The 14,717-nt window shown below is 43.8% G+C and overlaps 1 protein-coding gene across 2 annotated transcripts in view; it reads right to left on the bottom strand.

Moving 5' to 3' along the window:
* The window catches only part of MIB1 (MIB E3 ubiquitin protein ligase 1), a 110,462-nt gene that overhangs the window by 44,965 nt on the left and 50,780 nt on the right, over nt 1-14,717 (bottom strand). For both annotated transcript variants that reach the window (XM_040354055.1, XM_040354054.1), the window contains exons 11-12: nt 11,995-12,192; nt 1,807-1,958 (exon numbers count right to left, since the gene is read on the bottom strand). In XM_040354055.1, coding sequence (XP_040209989.1) covers nt 1,807-1,958; nt 11,995-12,192 — 350 coding nt within the window. The remainder of the gene's footprint in view (nt 1-1,806; nt 1,959-11,994; nt 12,193-14,717) is intronic.

The following is a 14,717-nucleotide window of genomic DNA, read 5'->3' as shown; positions in this document are numbered from 1 at the left end:
CTTATGTTTTGTCTCCCAAAACGATTCTGGACAGCCCACCGCAAATTTACTGCAGCAGGTTCCTGCGCAAATTTAGGTACAGGTATGCGATTTCGTACAGTGGGTCTGGGGCGTGCGTGTGCGCTGCCAGCAACCTGCTCCCGCTGTGATTGGACACAGTGGGAGCTAAGCAGCGGGGCCGGCGATCCTGATGGCCGCCAGCCACCAGAAATTGTTCACAGGAGAGGCAGAATGGCGGTCAGCCTATGTAACACTTCCTAGAAGCACACTTAACCCTTTGATCGCCCCTGATGTTGACCCCCTTCCCTGCCAGTGTCATTAGTACAGTAATAGTGCACATTATTTAGCACTGATCACTCTGTATTAGTGTCACTGGTCCCCAAAAAGTGTCAGTTAGGTGTGCAATTTATCTGCCGCAATGTCCCGGTCCCGCTAAAAATCGCTGATCGCCGCCATTACTAGTAAAAAAAAAAATTAAATAAAACAACTCCATAAAAATATTCAAAGTAGAAAATATAATCAGCGCAATAAACCACATAAAAAAGCAAGCAGCTGAACACTGGGATTCAATTAAAATTCCTGAGAGTAAATGTAAAATAGAATGATCTCACCTGTGCTGGATGTGGATGCTTTACACAACAGACTGGCTCTGCAGCCATGAACTGCCATTCTGTGCTACCAGCTTCATATCTATACATTTAAATATACCGACCATATATATCATTGCTGGATTTCCTCTTTGGAGATACCCTTATGGGAATGCTGTTTATGACCTTATCTAGCAGAGGGTCATATCTGTGAGGTGAGCGGCCATTACTACCATTGGTGGAGGTGTTTCTACTTATTTCCACGCTACAGCACCTGCATGACTTCTACTTATCACCAGTCACTTTAGAAAAGATTCTACTTGGACTTTCTATTATTGATCTATTTTACACTTTCCATAAAAATATTCCCTAGTTTGTAGACGCTATAAAACTTTTGCACAAAACAATCAATATACGCTTATTGGGATTTTTTTTACCAAAAACATGTAGCAGAATACATATTGGCCTAAACTGATGAAGAAATTTGATTTTTTTCATTGATACATCAAATACCACCAAAAGAAAGCTCTATTTAGGGGGGGGGGGGGTGTGTACAGCATCGCACGACTGCGCATTTGTCAGTTAAAGTAACGCAGTGCCGTATCGTAAAAATGGCCTGGTCATGAAGGGGGCAAACCTTCCAGGGCTGAAGTGGTTACAATTCTTTTTTGACTTTGCCAGAAATCATTTGAGCTCATCACATCCTTGTGCTCTCTGCCTGTGAAATCTTGTTGTGGCAAGGTGCCCAGCTCTCATCAGTGCACTACAGAACACCTTCCCCCAAGTTATGGAACTGAGAAGGAGGAGTTCTCTAGACCCGGCGTTTCCTTTCCTAGAATGACAACGCAGCTCCTCCTCGGATACAATATGAGTGAATGTTGTAACTCTAGGACAGAAAGTGTGTTCCTGAGAGGACCACCAGATGAAAACAAGCCTAAATAAGAAAAAAATCAAAGTCCACTATATTATAGAAATTCCCATACATGGGGAAAAAAGTAACTTCTGAGGTTATCAGCATGTATTTAAATAAACCGACAAGCTGAAAACTGGGGTCTGTCCATGGAGCCACTGTCTACGTCTGCTGACTTTTACAGCAAGCTCAGGCACCCATACTAAAATCAACATACCGTATGTATGTATGGTCCGACAGTCAGTGTTCAGTACTAGAGTCTCTAACATACTATGTATAAGAAAAAAAAAAGTACAATCAAGACATTACCTGGGATTTCCTCTTAGAGCAGCATGATGAAGGGCATTAAATCCATTGTTATTGGTAATGGTAACATCTGCTCCAGCCTCTAACAACACAGCCAGGATATCATCTCGTTTTTTGCTTATTGCATCATGGAGGGGAGTATCACCTTCAGAGTCCTTCAAACCAGAGAAATTTGAATTACTTAGATTAATTACAGCCATCTTAAATCAGGAACTAATACACAGAAAAAACACAACATAGATTATGTATGAATAATATCTGCTACTTTCAAAATTCACCCTCCCAGGTTCACACTGATGCGGTGCAATATTTACATTCGATTTGGAGTGCCAGTGCAGTGCAATTTGCATGCAAGAGAAACATGCTTGTTGGCTAACGTTTACAATCACTTTAAAGTGGTTGTAAACCCTTCATGCTACAGGTAAGCCTTTAATAAGGGAGAGCCGCCGAACGGCTCTTCCTGTCAGCTCAAACTGAGGAAAGAATTTTACCGGCACTTCCTGGTTCATGCCGTGATTGGTCACATGTGATCACGTGGTCAGGAGCACCTGTCAGAGGCTCCTTACCATGATCGGACAGTGTGTCAGAGTGAGGTGCGCCGGCATGCTATCCTAAAAGACGTCATGGGGGCCAGCGCTCCTGGCCCCTCCCCTCCTGCCCCCAGAGAAAGCAGCTTGCTCTGAGGGCACCCAAGCGGGCTCACTCCCAAGCCGTTGCTCTGTGTCCATTCACACAGTCACAAATCTACCCCACCCCCTTGAGGTAAAAGCGTATGTCAGGTGATGTTTTTACCATTACTATAAGGTAGGTTAACATATCTTACTCTTTATGTGGACAGTATTGGTCAGATTCAATTTCCAAGCTTCACAAATAATGAATTTCACATAAAGGTTTGAAGTCCACAAATAACTTTGTTTTGCATAGAATAGGAAAGTAATAAAACCCCTCTCAAGGTTTAATTTCTGTCTTTTGTTCCAATTAGAGAGAATCGGTTTAACCTTAAACTGCGTAAAAGGGTTCTTTACTATCAGAGCAGTAAGGATATGGAATTTGCTTCCACAAACAGTGGCATCAGCTAGGGCTGGGGGAAAAAATCGATTTGAAACCTGAATCGTATTGAGAGGTCAAATCGATTCAGATTTTCAGAAAATAGATTTTTTTATTTTTCACCAGGACCAGCGCTGACACCGTGCCAGTCCTGAAGAGCTGCGGGCAGAAGTTTTTAGGCGAGGCCGTGGCTTCGGCCTAGTCCGCGAGGCTGGATGCCACAAAATCCATAAAAAAAAAAAAAAAAAATACTCAATTCAAAATCACGAATCAAGTTAACGCAGATTTTTTATTTTATTTTTTTAAATCGCCCAGCTCTAGTATCAGCAGGAAGCATCGATCGTTTCAAAAAACTATTGAGTTGATCATCTTAACAATCACAACATAAAGAGATATACAATTTACTATTGACAAACACATGCAAACACACCACAGGTTGAACTGGATGGACTGGTGTCTTTATTTAACCTTACCAACTATGTAACTAAGAGAGATCCCCTTCACTTCCTATTCTGATGATAAAGGGGTTGATTTATTAAAACTGGAGGGGGGGGGAGAATTTGGTGCAGCTGTGTGTGGTAGCCAATCAGCTTCTAATTTCAGCTTGATCTATTAAGCTGACAAAAAAAAAAAAGAAAGTTGATTTGTTTCTGTGCAGAACTGCACCAGATTTTGCACTCTCCAATTTTAGTAAAATCCATAGTGTCTCAGTTACCGGATATGTTGGGAAAAAAATAGGGTTGTCCCGATACCGATACTAGTACCGGGACAGATACTGAGCATTTGCGCGAGTACTTCTACTCGTGCAAATGGAAAAAGAGAAGAAGTTGGGACTTTAAATGAGATGCGATTTGATCGCATCTCATTTAAAGTCCCAACTTCTTCTCTTTTTCCATTTTCGGGGATGGAGGCATGTGTCTATATGCCTCATTCAAAGTCCCAAACCATGTTTTATGTCATATTACAGGGATGGAGATGCGATTTTGATATTTTTATATAATTACCCTTATGCGTCTTTTCCAATGCTTCTCACTACCATACCATCTTAGGTGGAGGCGGGGACACATACCCCTAGTCACCTGTCCTCCATCTACTCATTAGTATTTGTATGCCTCCTATTGAGGAAACTATATCAGTTTAGTTAGGACTACAGATACGCAGAGAGCCTTGAAGAGGCCTGTAGCTTACCCATGCATTTGCAAATGTGTGCAACCAATCCTCTGCTTTTAACATACAAGTTAGACCGTTGAATTTGGCTTGCTGTTTGGGTGGTAAGTTTGAGCTTGGTTATTACGCATTTATTACTTTACTACTGTTTGCATCAAATCGCATCTCATTTAAAGTCCCAACTTCTTCTCTTTTTCCATTTTCGGGGATGGAGGCATGTGTCTATATGCCTCATTCAAAGTCCCAAACCATGTTTTATGTTCTACTCGTGCAAATGCTCCCGATGCTTCACCCAAATGCTGTGTGTTCCCCCGCAGCGCCTCGTCATATATAGCCCCTCCCCCTTGTCGGGGCACTTTGATAGACAGATCACCCGTCCCAGGATTGGATAGGTGATCTGTCTATCAAAGTGCCCGGATAAGGGAGAGGGGCTATATATGACGAGGCGCGGCAGGGGAACACACAGCTATTCAAATGAAGGCTGTAATGTTCCCCGCGCTGATCAACTAGGCGACGGCGGCGGGGGGGGGGGGTGCTTGGCTTTCTCGTGGGTGACATGGCTGCATTTGTTGGGGACATATTTTTAAAAAAAGTATCGGTATTCGGCATCGGCGAGTACATGCAAAAAAAGTATCGGTACTTGTACTCAGTCCTAAAAAAGTGGTATCGGGACAACCTTAGAAAAAAACTCCCCAACAGTTACAGGGGACGCAAAAAAAAAGTGAAAAAAAGGGAAGGTTGTTATTGCTGACCATTTTCTTGTCACACCAATTCCTCTCATTTCTCGTCCTGGTGTCACGAATAAAAGGTAAGGGGGACATTTCAATGAAATCACAATAAAAACCTGAAACAGCTTTTAAACCTTCTCCACTTTACTCAAAATTAAAGAAGCGGGAGCTGACCTTTAATTCCATACCACACGCTAAGTTTATAATTCAAAGTGAACAATCTGCTGTGCACAAAAAAAAAAAAAAAAAAAAAATAATTGCTGCATAGAATAACTGGTCATGTTCAGAAAATGGACTAAAAAGACACTAGTTTATGTTCAGCATCATTTGGCTGAAGTAGACATAGATACTTTGTTTTCAGCCAAGTGGTTGGGTGGCCTGTTATTATTCTACAAAAACATGTCTTTCTGGATGCAAACAACAAGAGTTTCCAATTTAATGGAATTTTCCTCTTCATTTAATACAGCAGCATTCAGATTATGCCATATCTGGAAGCATTGCAACACAAGCCAAACATCACTTTCTTCTGATTTGATCTCAGCTTAAAATAAGCACCATTTCCAAGGGATAGTAGGTGGACAGAATTAAGAAGGAAAACTGACACTTAAAGTAGTTAATAGTGACCTCTGGGTGCCCATATGACAGATTCCCCTACTGTCAGTTCCGATGAAGCTCTGAAAAGCAAACAGTGACCGCCCCCCCAGATCGCTGGGTCTGATCCACCCCTTTCTATCTACTGGTCAGTGCAGCCTTTAATCATGGAGATGAATTTTAAGCCACCCATACATGGATTGAAATTCAGCCAGTTCAGCACTGACCGGCTGACTTCCCATCCATATATTGTATGGACAGGGAAGTTGTACAGAGGTCCATCAGTAGATTTCCCTGTCAGATTTTCCTCAGTGTATTCTGACAGTGGGGACACCCAACAATCACTGTATCTGTCTTTGAAGAAACGGGTACTTGATAGCTTATGGTATCCAGCATGGTCTTTCCCCGCAGCCATTTATTTGTTGGGATTCCTGAACATCCGTGCCGCCATCTTGATTTTGGAAGCTAGCTGACACTTCCTGATGTCTCATAGACGACTCCCTAGTGTGTAGTACAGGCAGGCTGGTCCTGGCAACAGGATGCCAAGAGGCTGCAGGTGAGGGTGGACAAATAAGAAAAAAAATTTAAAAAAAAGGGAGGGGGAAAAAAATGCAGTGAATCGCATGAAAACCGTGCAAGCAGAAATGCTTAACACAGAAATTGTTCTGCGAGCCGGTAGGAAAAGCTGGACTTGGGTCTTAAAAGGGAACCTTCACTGAGAGAAGCAGAAAGGCTGCCATTGCTGACTTTTTATACTGGCTGCCTTGTTCTTAAAGCGGAGTTCCGCCAAAAGAAAAAGAAAATAAAAAAAAAGTCACCAGCTACAAATACTGCAGCTGCTGAACCTTTAAAATAAGGACACTTACCTGCCCAGGGCGCCCGCGATGTCCTGACCCGAACCTGACCCATCCCTCGACTCCTGGGTGGAGGTGCCGGCCTCTTCAGTAAAGGTATCAGGAAGTGAAGCCTTGCGGTTTCACAGCCTGGTTCCCTACTGCGCAGAGCGAGTCGCACTGCACGTCCTGACTGGTCTCTACTGTCTTCTGGGACCTGTGCGTCTCCCAGAAGACAGCGGGGGGCTGGACATGGCATAGATCGCCGCAAGTGGGAGCAAATACCTGTATTGGGCAGGTATCTGCTCCCCCCTCCTCCCTGGAAGGTGGCGGATAAGCGGAAGTTCAATTTTTGGGTGGAACTCGGCTTTAAGCTAAGCTTTTGGAATACTTTGATAATGCCAACACAGAACAGGTTAGAGACCACCTAGTAACAGAAGAAAACATTTGTCGACAACCACCCCCCCAATGATGCTGTCACTTGTCCGCATTTAAATCCGTGCAGGTGGTGCCGAGCTGTAGTGGTGGATAGCTACACTGTCCACCCTAGGCTAAAAGGAAGTCCTGGTCCTCAACACCACCATGTCACTAAGCAAAATAAGAAGGGGCCTTGCAGGACAAGGCTGCCAGTGCACACACTCGGCTCGTAGAGGTAATGGCTTAAAAACAAAAAAAACAGAGGTTCAGAGCAGAGAGGGGGAAAGATTATAATTAGTTCATAGAATTATTTTTGCAGAGAAGAGGGAACCAGACTCAGATCCCACAGAGTAATAAATGGGGGGGCGGGGGGCTACATGGGAGACTCCCTGTACAAAAGGTCTAAATCAAGGAGGTAAATGCTCTCTCAAGCAAGATAAGACAGGCAGACATCTGACCGTCAAATGCTGGTTCAAATCCAGCTGCAGAAAGGACAGGATTCTTGACACAAGACACAAGGAAAGAGTCTGAACTGGTCCAGACAGAGGCTCAGGCTCAACAACTGGAAATCCTTTTTGCCCAGAACCCAGACCCCCAACACATATGACACACTGATAGTGGCATATAGGGACATTTTACTATTACAGACCTCCATTACTAGAAAAAAAATGCTTTATCCAACAAAAAAAGAAAGGGAAGCTACTAGTCTGGTTATAAAAAGAACACACACCAATTGCCAATATAGCTAGTATACAGATCTTGGAAGGTGCCCTGGTCCTGGACCCTGCCCTTACTAACCAATGGCTTGCGGATTACTATAACACTGTAAACACTTATAGGGTTAGATACAAAACAAGTGGACTGACTTGATTCGCTATCTTGATACGTTAGACCTCCCGATTCTTTTCCATGCCCAATGCAACTACCTAGATATTCCAATCATAGTAGAGGAAGTACAACAGGCTATAGTTGTTCTTTAACCTTGAAAGACCTCTGGGCCCGATGGCTTACTGATAGTATTTGTTTAAACTTAAAGCGGGGGTTCACCCTATCGACAGGAAAAAAAAATTTTTTTTTTCTTTTACCTTTAAATCAGGCACTGTAGCGCGAGCTACAGTATGCCTGTCCCGAATTTTTCCCCCCATACTCACCTTGTAGTCGTCCATCGAAGATACCGGGGAATGGGCGTGCCTCTGGAGACGGAGGATGATTGACGGCCGGCTCTGGCGCGTCACGCTTCTCCGGAAATAGCCGAAATAGGCTTGGTCTTCACGACGCGTGCGCATAGCCTGTGCGCACGCGCCGTGAAGAGCCGAGACCTACTCCGGCTGTCTTCGGGGAGAGTGACGTGCCAGGGCCGGCCGTCAATCATCCTCCCTCTCCATAGGCACGCCCATTCCCCGCGGGAGCCGAAATCTACGATGGACGACTACGAGGTGAGTACGGGGTTAAAAAAATCGGGACAGGCATACTGTAGCTCGCGCTACAATGCCTGTCTCGATGGTAACATCAAGTACTAGAGGGTGAACTACCGCTTTAAATGGAGGAGTCGACACTGCATCTTCAATTGTACTATAATTAAGGCTCAGAAGGGTCGGAAATTGTTGCTGTCATGTCAGCAGTAATAGTATTTATCCCAAGGCCTGGAAAGGACCCAGTGCCTCCTATAGCCCCCATCTCTTTTTTTAAGTGCAGATGCCAAAATTATGACCGAAATCCTTGCGAATAGGTTAAGTGAGGCGATTCTCACTTTGATCCATGATCGTCAGACTGTCTTCAATCCAGGTAGAGGAAAAGACAAATATTTGTCTCTTCACAAACATCTCTGTAGCCAACTCGCTTGGGGGATTCAGAGTGGTTGTTTCCCTTAACACAGGAAAATACTTTTAATTTGGTCGAGTGGAAATACCTTTATAAATTTAGCTTTGGGCCCAATTTTGTTTCATGGTTGCAAACACTATATACAGCACCTAAAGGCCAAACCAACAACACATTTTTACAACCCTTTACGCTGCATTGGGGTACACAACAGAAATGCCCACTTTCCCCTGAATTCTTTGCCCTAGCTTTAAAACTCCTTGGAAAACCCAATACAAGCTACAGACTCCGTTCGGGATTGCTGGTGGGCCCCTGGGTGTAAAAGATATCCATGTATGCAGATATATTGCTGTATCTGTAAGATACTGCTGCTACTCTACACGCCGCCCTTGAGATTACCGACTTCTTTGGTTACGTTTGGGTTATTAAAATTAATTGAGACAATTCACTGTTTCCACTCGACCTCTCTTCCCCATCTGCGACAGGTCTCTAAATCTAAAGTGATTCTTACCCAAGTTTTTATTCTATTCAAATAAGAAACATTTCATACTTGTCTGCTCTGTGCAATAGTTTTGCACAGAGCAGCCCCTATACTCTTTGTCTCGGGTCCCCCACCAGTGCTCCTGGCTACTTCCCCCTGCCAAAAGCCCCCACAGAAAGCAGCTTGAGCCTCGCTGTCTGCATCTATTCACACAGACAGCAGGACTCAGCCCCGCCCTCGGCTCCCTCATCATTTGCTGCGATTGACAGCAATTGGAGCCAATGGCCCAGTTTGGGCGGGTGCACAACTCTGCCAGTTTATGTTTTGAGAAGAAACAGCAGAGCATAAGCATGAAGCAGTCATCAGGGGGCACAAACGTGCAGTGATATCATCTGCGTTGCACTTTTCTGGTTCAAAGAAAACAGCAGGAAAGTTAAACGGGAAAATTATCACTTCCTGGCTGGGAGAAACAAAGCACAGCTGACAGGAAAAACAGCGCCTAGTTAAAATAAAGAGGAGGGAAGATCCAGTCGAATAGAGTAGACAATACTAACAAAATGCTGTACCATTATGCTGCATATAACAAATGCAGTACATGGTAAATCCCCCGTACACCCAGATGATTTATATACGACATTCCACAGCCCTAATCCTCATACCTAACAAGGAATCCCAAGACTATCGCCCTGACCTAAAATGTAAAGTCAATTAGAAGACAGAGATGGCACCATTGTGGATGCAGGACCACTACAGAGAGACCACCCATAAGGAAAGCCCAACAATTTTCTTGCAAGGTCCACTTTAGTCTAGTATAGACACAGTATGCAGTGAAAGAAAAATTGCAGTATTAATACAATAGACAATGACCTTGTGTTTTGCTCTATTAAAGCGGTGGTTCACCCTCCTTAACATCAGTCTAGCATTACATTCGGCATCGTAGCGCGAGCTACAGTATGCCGGTCTTACATTTTTTATCCTCGTACTCACTGTGATATTGCACATTGAAGATTCCGACTCCCGCGGGGAATGGGCGTGCCTATGGAGAGGGAGGATGATTGACAGCCGGCTCTGGCACGTCACGCTCCCCGAAGACAGCCGGAGTAGGTCTCGGCTCTTCACGGCGCCTGCGCACAGGCTATGCGCAGGCGCCGTGAAGAGCCAAGACTATTTCGGCTATTTCCGGAGAAGCGTGACGTGCCAGGGCCGGCCGTCAATCACCTTCTCTCACCATAGGAACGCCCATTCCCCGGAATCTTCAATGTACAATAGCACAGTGAGTACGGGGATAAAAAATGTAAGACCGGCATACTGTAGCTCGCGCTACGATGCCGAATGTAATGCTAGAATAAAAAAAAAAATTTTTTTTTTTTTTAATAGGGTGAACCCCCGCTTTAACTAGCAAAGAAAGGTTACTTAACCACTCGCCGACCTCCTCATGTAGATATACGTCAGCAGAATGGCACGGACAGGCACATCAACGTACCTGTACGTGCTCTGCTTGACGTGGGTGGGGGGTCCGATCGGGACCCCCCTCCCCCCACGATACATGCGGCGGTCGGTAAGCCTCGGGGAGCGATCCGGGACGACGGCGCGGCTATTTGTTTATAGCCGCTCCGTCGCGATCGCTCCCCGGAGCTGAAGAACGGGGAGAGCCGTGTGTAAACACGGCTTCCCCGTGCTTCACTGTGGCGGCGCATCGATCGAGTGATCCCTTTTATAGGGAAGACTCGATCGATGATGTCAGTCCTACAGCCACACCCCCCTACAGTAGTAAACACACACTAAATGAACACTAAATGTTACAGCGCCCCCTGTGTTTAACTCCCAAACTGCAACTGTCATTTTCACAATAAAGAATGCAATTTAAATGCATTTTTTGCTGTGAAAATGACAATGGTCCCAAAAATGTGTCAAAATTGTCCGAAGTGTCCGCCATAATGTCGCAGTCACGAAAAAAAAAAAAATCGCTGATCGCCGCCATTAGTAGTAAAAAAATAAAATAAAAATGCAATAAAACTATCCCCTATTTTGTAAACGCTATAAATTTTGCGCAAACCAACCGATAAACGATTATTGCGATTTTTTTTACCAAAAATAGGTAGAAGAATACGTATCGGCCTAAACTGAGGGAAAAAAACATTTTTATATATGTTTTTGGGGGATATTTATTATAGCAAAAAGTAAAAAATATTGAATTTTTTCCAAAATTGTCGCTCTATTTTTGTTTATAGCGCAAAAAAAAAAAAAACGCAGAGGAGATCAAATACCACCAAAAGAAAGCTCTATTTGTGGGGAAAAAAGGACGCCAATTTTGTTTGGGAGCCACGTCGCACGACCGCGCAATTGTCTGTTAAAGCAACGCAGTCCCGAACTGTAAAAACCCCTTGGGTCTTTAGGCAGCATATTGGTCCGGGGCTTAAGTGGTTAAACAATTACAGAATATCCCTTAGAATGTAGTGAGCATTCTAGTTTAAACTGATGAAAAATCTGTCATTATTAGATTTTGACATTTTCAGCTGCCAGACTGTTGCCCCTTTATCTTGTCAGTGGACAGACCAACTTGCTTGCCTAAATCATTTACTCTTTATTTTTGCAAGTTAACATAAATGACACTTCTTACTGCAGCCAAACCAATAAACCAAAGGCTCATTCACATGTTGCGTTTTACTGCACAACCCATGCATCCCTCCCATGTTAAGTGTATCCCTGTGCTGGCGTCCCATTCATTTCTATTGGGACACGCAGCTGCATTTTAATACAACATGTGGACGAGTGTCGGTCCCCAAACGCACCCTGTATGTGTTAGGGGATCTGCACCCACACTCACCTCCATGCCATATTAGGACAAAGCGGATGTGTCTGTCCAGCCACATGTCCCAATAGAAATTAATGGGATGCTGACCCGGAGATGCATGTAGCCTCTGTGCATCCCCTTGCCAGGAAAACACAGGCCTGCAGTAATGCGCCCCATGTGAACAAGCCCTAAAGCATATCACATTATCAAAGCTGTAGCAGAGCATAGACAGTAATAGACTAAAATGACTGAGACAATATATAGTTAGTAAGACTTAGGAATTAGTATTATATAAATGTTAATAAAAGGATTTACCTGAAGACTAGGATGACAGCCGAAGTCCAGTAAAGTTTTAACAACTTGCAAGTGGCCTTTATTAACAGCAATGTGTAGTGGGGTCTGTCTGCGCTTGTTACGAGCATTTAGGTCTGAACCACCTCTGTGCAGCACTTCAATCACAGAACCTTCATCTCCAAATGCAGCATGATGAACAGCACGGTCTCCATCTTTATCCTACAAAATTTATAGAAGAATTTTAGCCAATTCATATGGAACTTACTAAAACAGAGGCAAAAACCTCAATTACATATTATACATAAAAAATCTTGTAAACCACCATGGAATAGTGACAAGAGATTTACAGAAATGTGTAAACACAGATAAGCTACATAAGCATGAAATATTAAAGCAGAGCTCCGTCTAAAAAAAAAAAAAAAGCCAGCAGCTACAAATACAGCAGCTGCTGACTTTTAATAAATGCACACTTACCTGTCCAGGATGCCCGCAATGTCAGCAGCCGAGGCCGATCAATGGCTTGGCTCTGGGCTGCCCCCTCCGCCATCCTCTGTGAGGGAATCAGGAAATGAAGCCTTGCGACTTCACTTCCCGGTTCCCTACTGCGCATGCACAAGGCGCACTGCATCTCCTCACTGGTCCTCGCTACCTTCTGGGACCTCTGTGTTTCCCAGAAGACAGCGGGGGAGGAAAGTGTAGGCGCCGGACATGATGTATGTCACCGTTGTGATCTATGTCAGGAAGTAGGAGCAAATATCTGTATTACCCAGGTATCCGCTTCCTCCTCCCCTGAAAAGTGCCAAATGTGACACCGGGGGGGGGGCTCCAAAAAGTGGAAGTTCCATTTTTGGGTGGAACTCCACTTTAACATGCATGTAAACCCCAAATCTACTATCAATATGTTTGACATCATGCCTTACTGTATACAGTTTTCTTAAAGCCGAACTCTGGGATAGCTCTTTGAATCTGGAGGCAGAGAAATATTCCTTACTCCCCCAATCAGCTGGAGCCCTCCCCTTTTCTTCAATGCTTTGGAATGGGGACGTACCCTTGTCATCACATAAAATGGAAGAATGCTTGTCTAGCGTTGTATGTGACAAGGTCAGAAAACTGCTATTGGCAGAGCAAGAGAAATCGGATTTGGGGAAACCATTGCACAATGTGGAGGAAACCTGCAAAAGAATGTGGAATAAGGCAAATATCTACGGCTTATTCCACTCTCCCTAGACTGAACAAGCAAGCATTCTGTCCTTGCAGTGCAGGCAAGACCCCATTGTAAGTGTAATATTTTGCGGTTTGGACAAATAGCAAAAGCATATTAGCCTGCAATGCACACTCCTTAAGTTGGCAGGAGGCATGTACAGAGCTGATAGGCAGCTCAACAACTGAAGGTATTTAAGAAGTTTAAAGACTCATTCACATATGCGTCAACTTTTGTCATCCCTCTCAATAGTGATTTCCAGTGATCTATTTGCAGAAGCGTTTGACAGTCAGTGCCTCCTTACCACATGATTTAAATGCAGCCTTACATGCCGTAATCACATGCACTGCATGTAGTTGCAGGATGACCCCATATACTTGCATGGGTCACGTTCAGTTGCAGTAATATCTGGCAAAAGCGACATGTCAGTTTTTTTTTTTTATGTATACTTTTACGTGAAGGGCCAAAACATTTGGCGGAAAAAAACCCTGAAAATGACAATATACAATGCCTAGCTTAAAAGTAACCTATTTAGAAAATAAATCGATCCTTTACAACCCCTATAAGGACTTGCTTCGTGTATTAGCACAGCACTTTATGTATTAATACAGCCAACACACTTACTCCTTTGGAGGAGGGAATCCCACAGGGGAGGAAGTCTTCAGGTACAGGGTGACAATGTTATGGTATGCCTCTGCCCTGGAAGTGTATAGCACCCTGCTGCTAACACAACACACCACGTGCACAGGTGGGTTCCTAAATGCAGTAACCAATGTCTGAAGCAACACTGCAGGCTAGCCCCGCATCTTCAAAGGTGGGGTCTGGGTACAGTCCCAAAGTTTTTGCAGTGGGACACCGATTGGGAAACTGCGCAAGATGACACTGTGGCCACAGAGGAACGACAATTGAAGGAAAATAATCAGAGGAGACTCATTAAGATAGAATACATCCAACACCTAAAGACACTAGCAAAGAACTAAAGATTTTTGGGAGTGGGAGGGGTTATATGGGGGTCATTACAGTTTTTTTTTGTCAGGGTCTAACTGTCTATATCCTAGCTGTCTCTGAATCTGTATGCTGTAATGCATGATCAAAAAACTGATTTTTAGAACCGTTTATTGCAAAAATAGAGGTACAAAGACATCATTATTGCAGTGTATCGGACAAGACATCATATACGTAGCCAATAGAGATGATAAAGGTGAAATAAAGAATAAAACAAACAACGAATCAACAATTGTTGCCGTGAGTCTATTTATATTCTGACATATATAATATATAACAACTATTGTTTCCAATCCACTATGGCTAAGAAAAACTGTACCAATGTATGTAAAATAGGTGTGTTCAATCTCTAGATTTCAGATCAATGCACACCACACATCCCAGATTTTAATCATATGTATGAGGACAACGCCTATTTTTGTAAATAACTCATAAGGTATGATCTGGTAAATTGCGCACAACACTGGCAGAGTGCGTGTGTGTGTGTGTGGGGGGGGTCTGTAACCATTTAAGAGCAATAAGCTTACAGGTGTTTTAT

Source organism: Rana temporaria, chromosome 5 (genome assembly GCF_905171775.1).
Source record: "Rana temporaria chromosome 5, aRanTem1.1, whole genome shotgun sequence".
NCBI classification, from domain to species: domain Eukaryota; kingdom Metazoa; phylum Chordata; class Amphibia; order Anura; family Ranidae; genus Rana; species Rana temporaria.
This window is presented reverse-complemented; position numbering and strand designations above follow the sequence as displayed.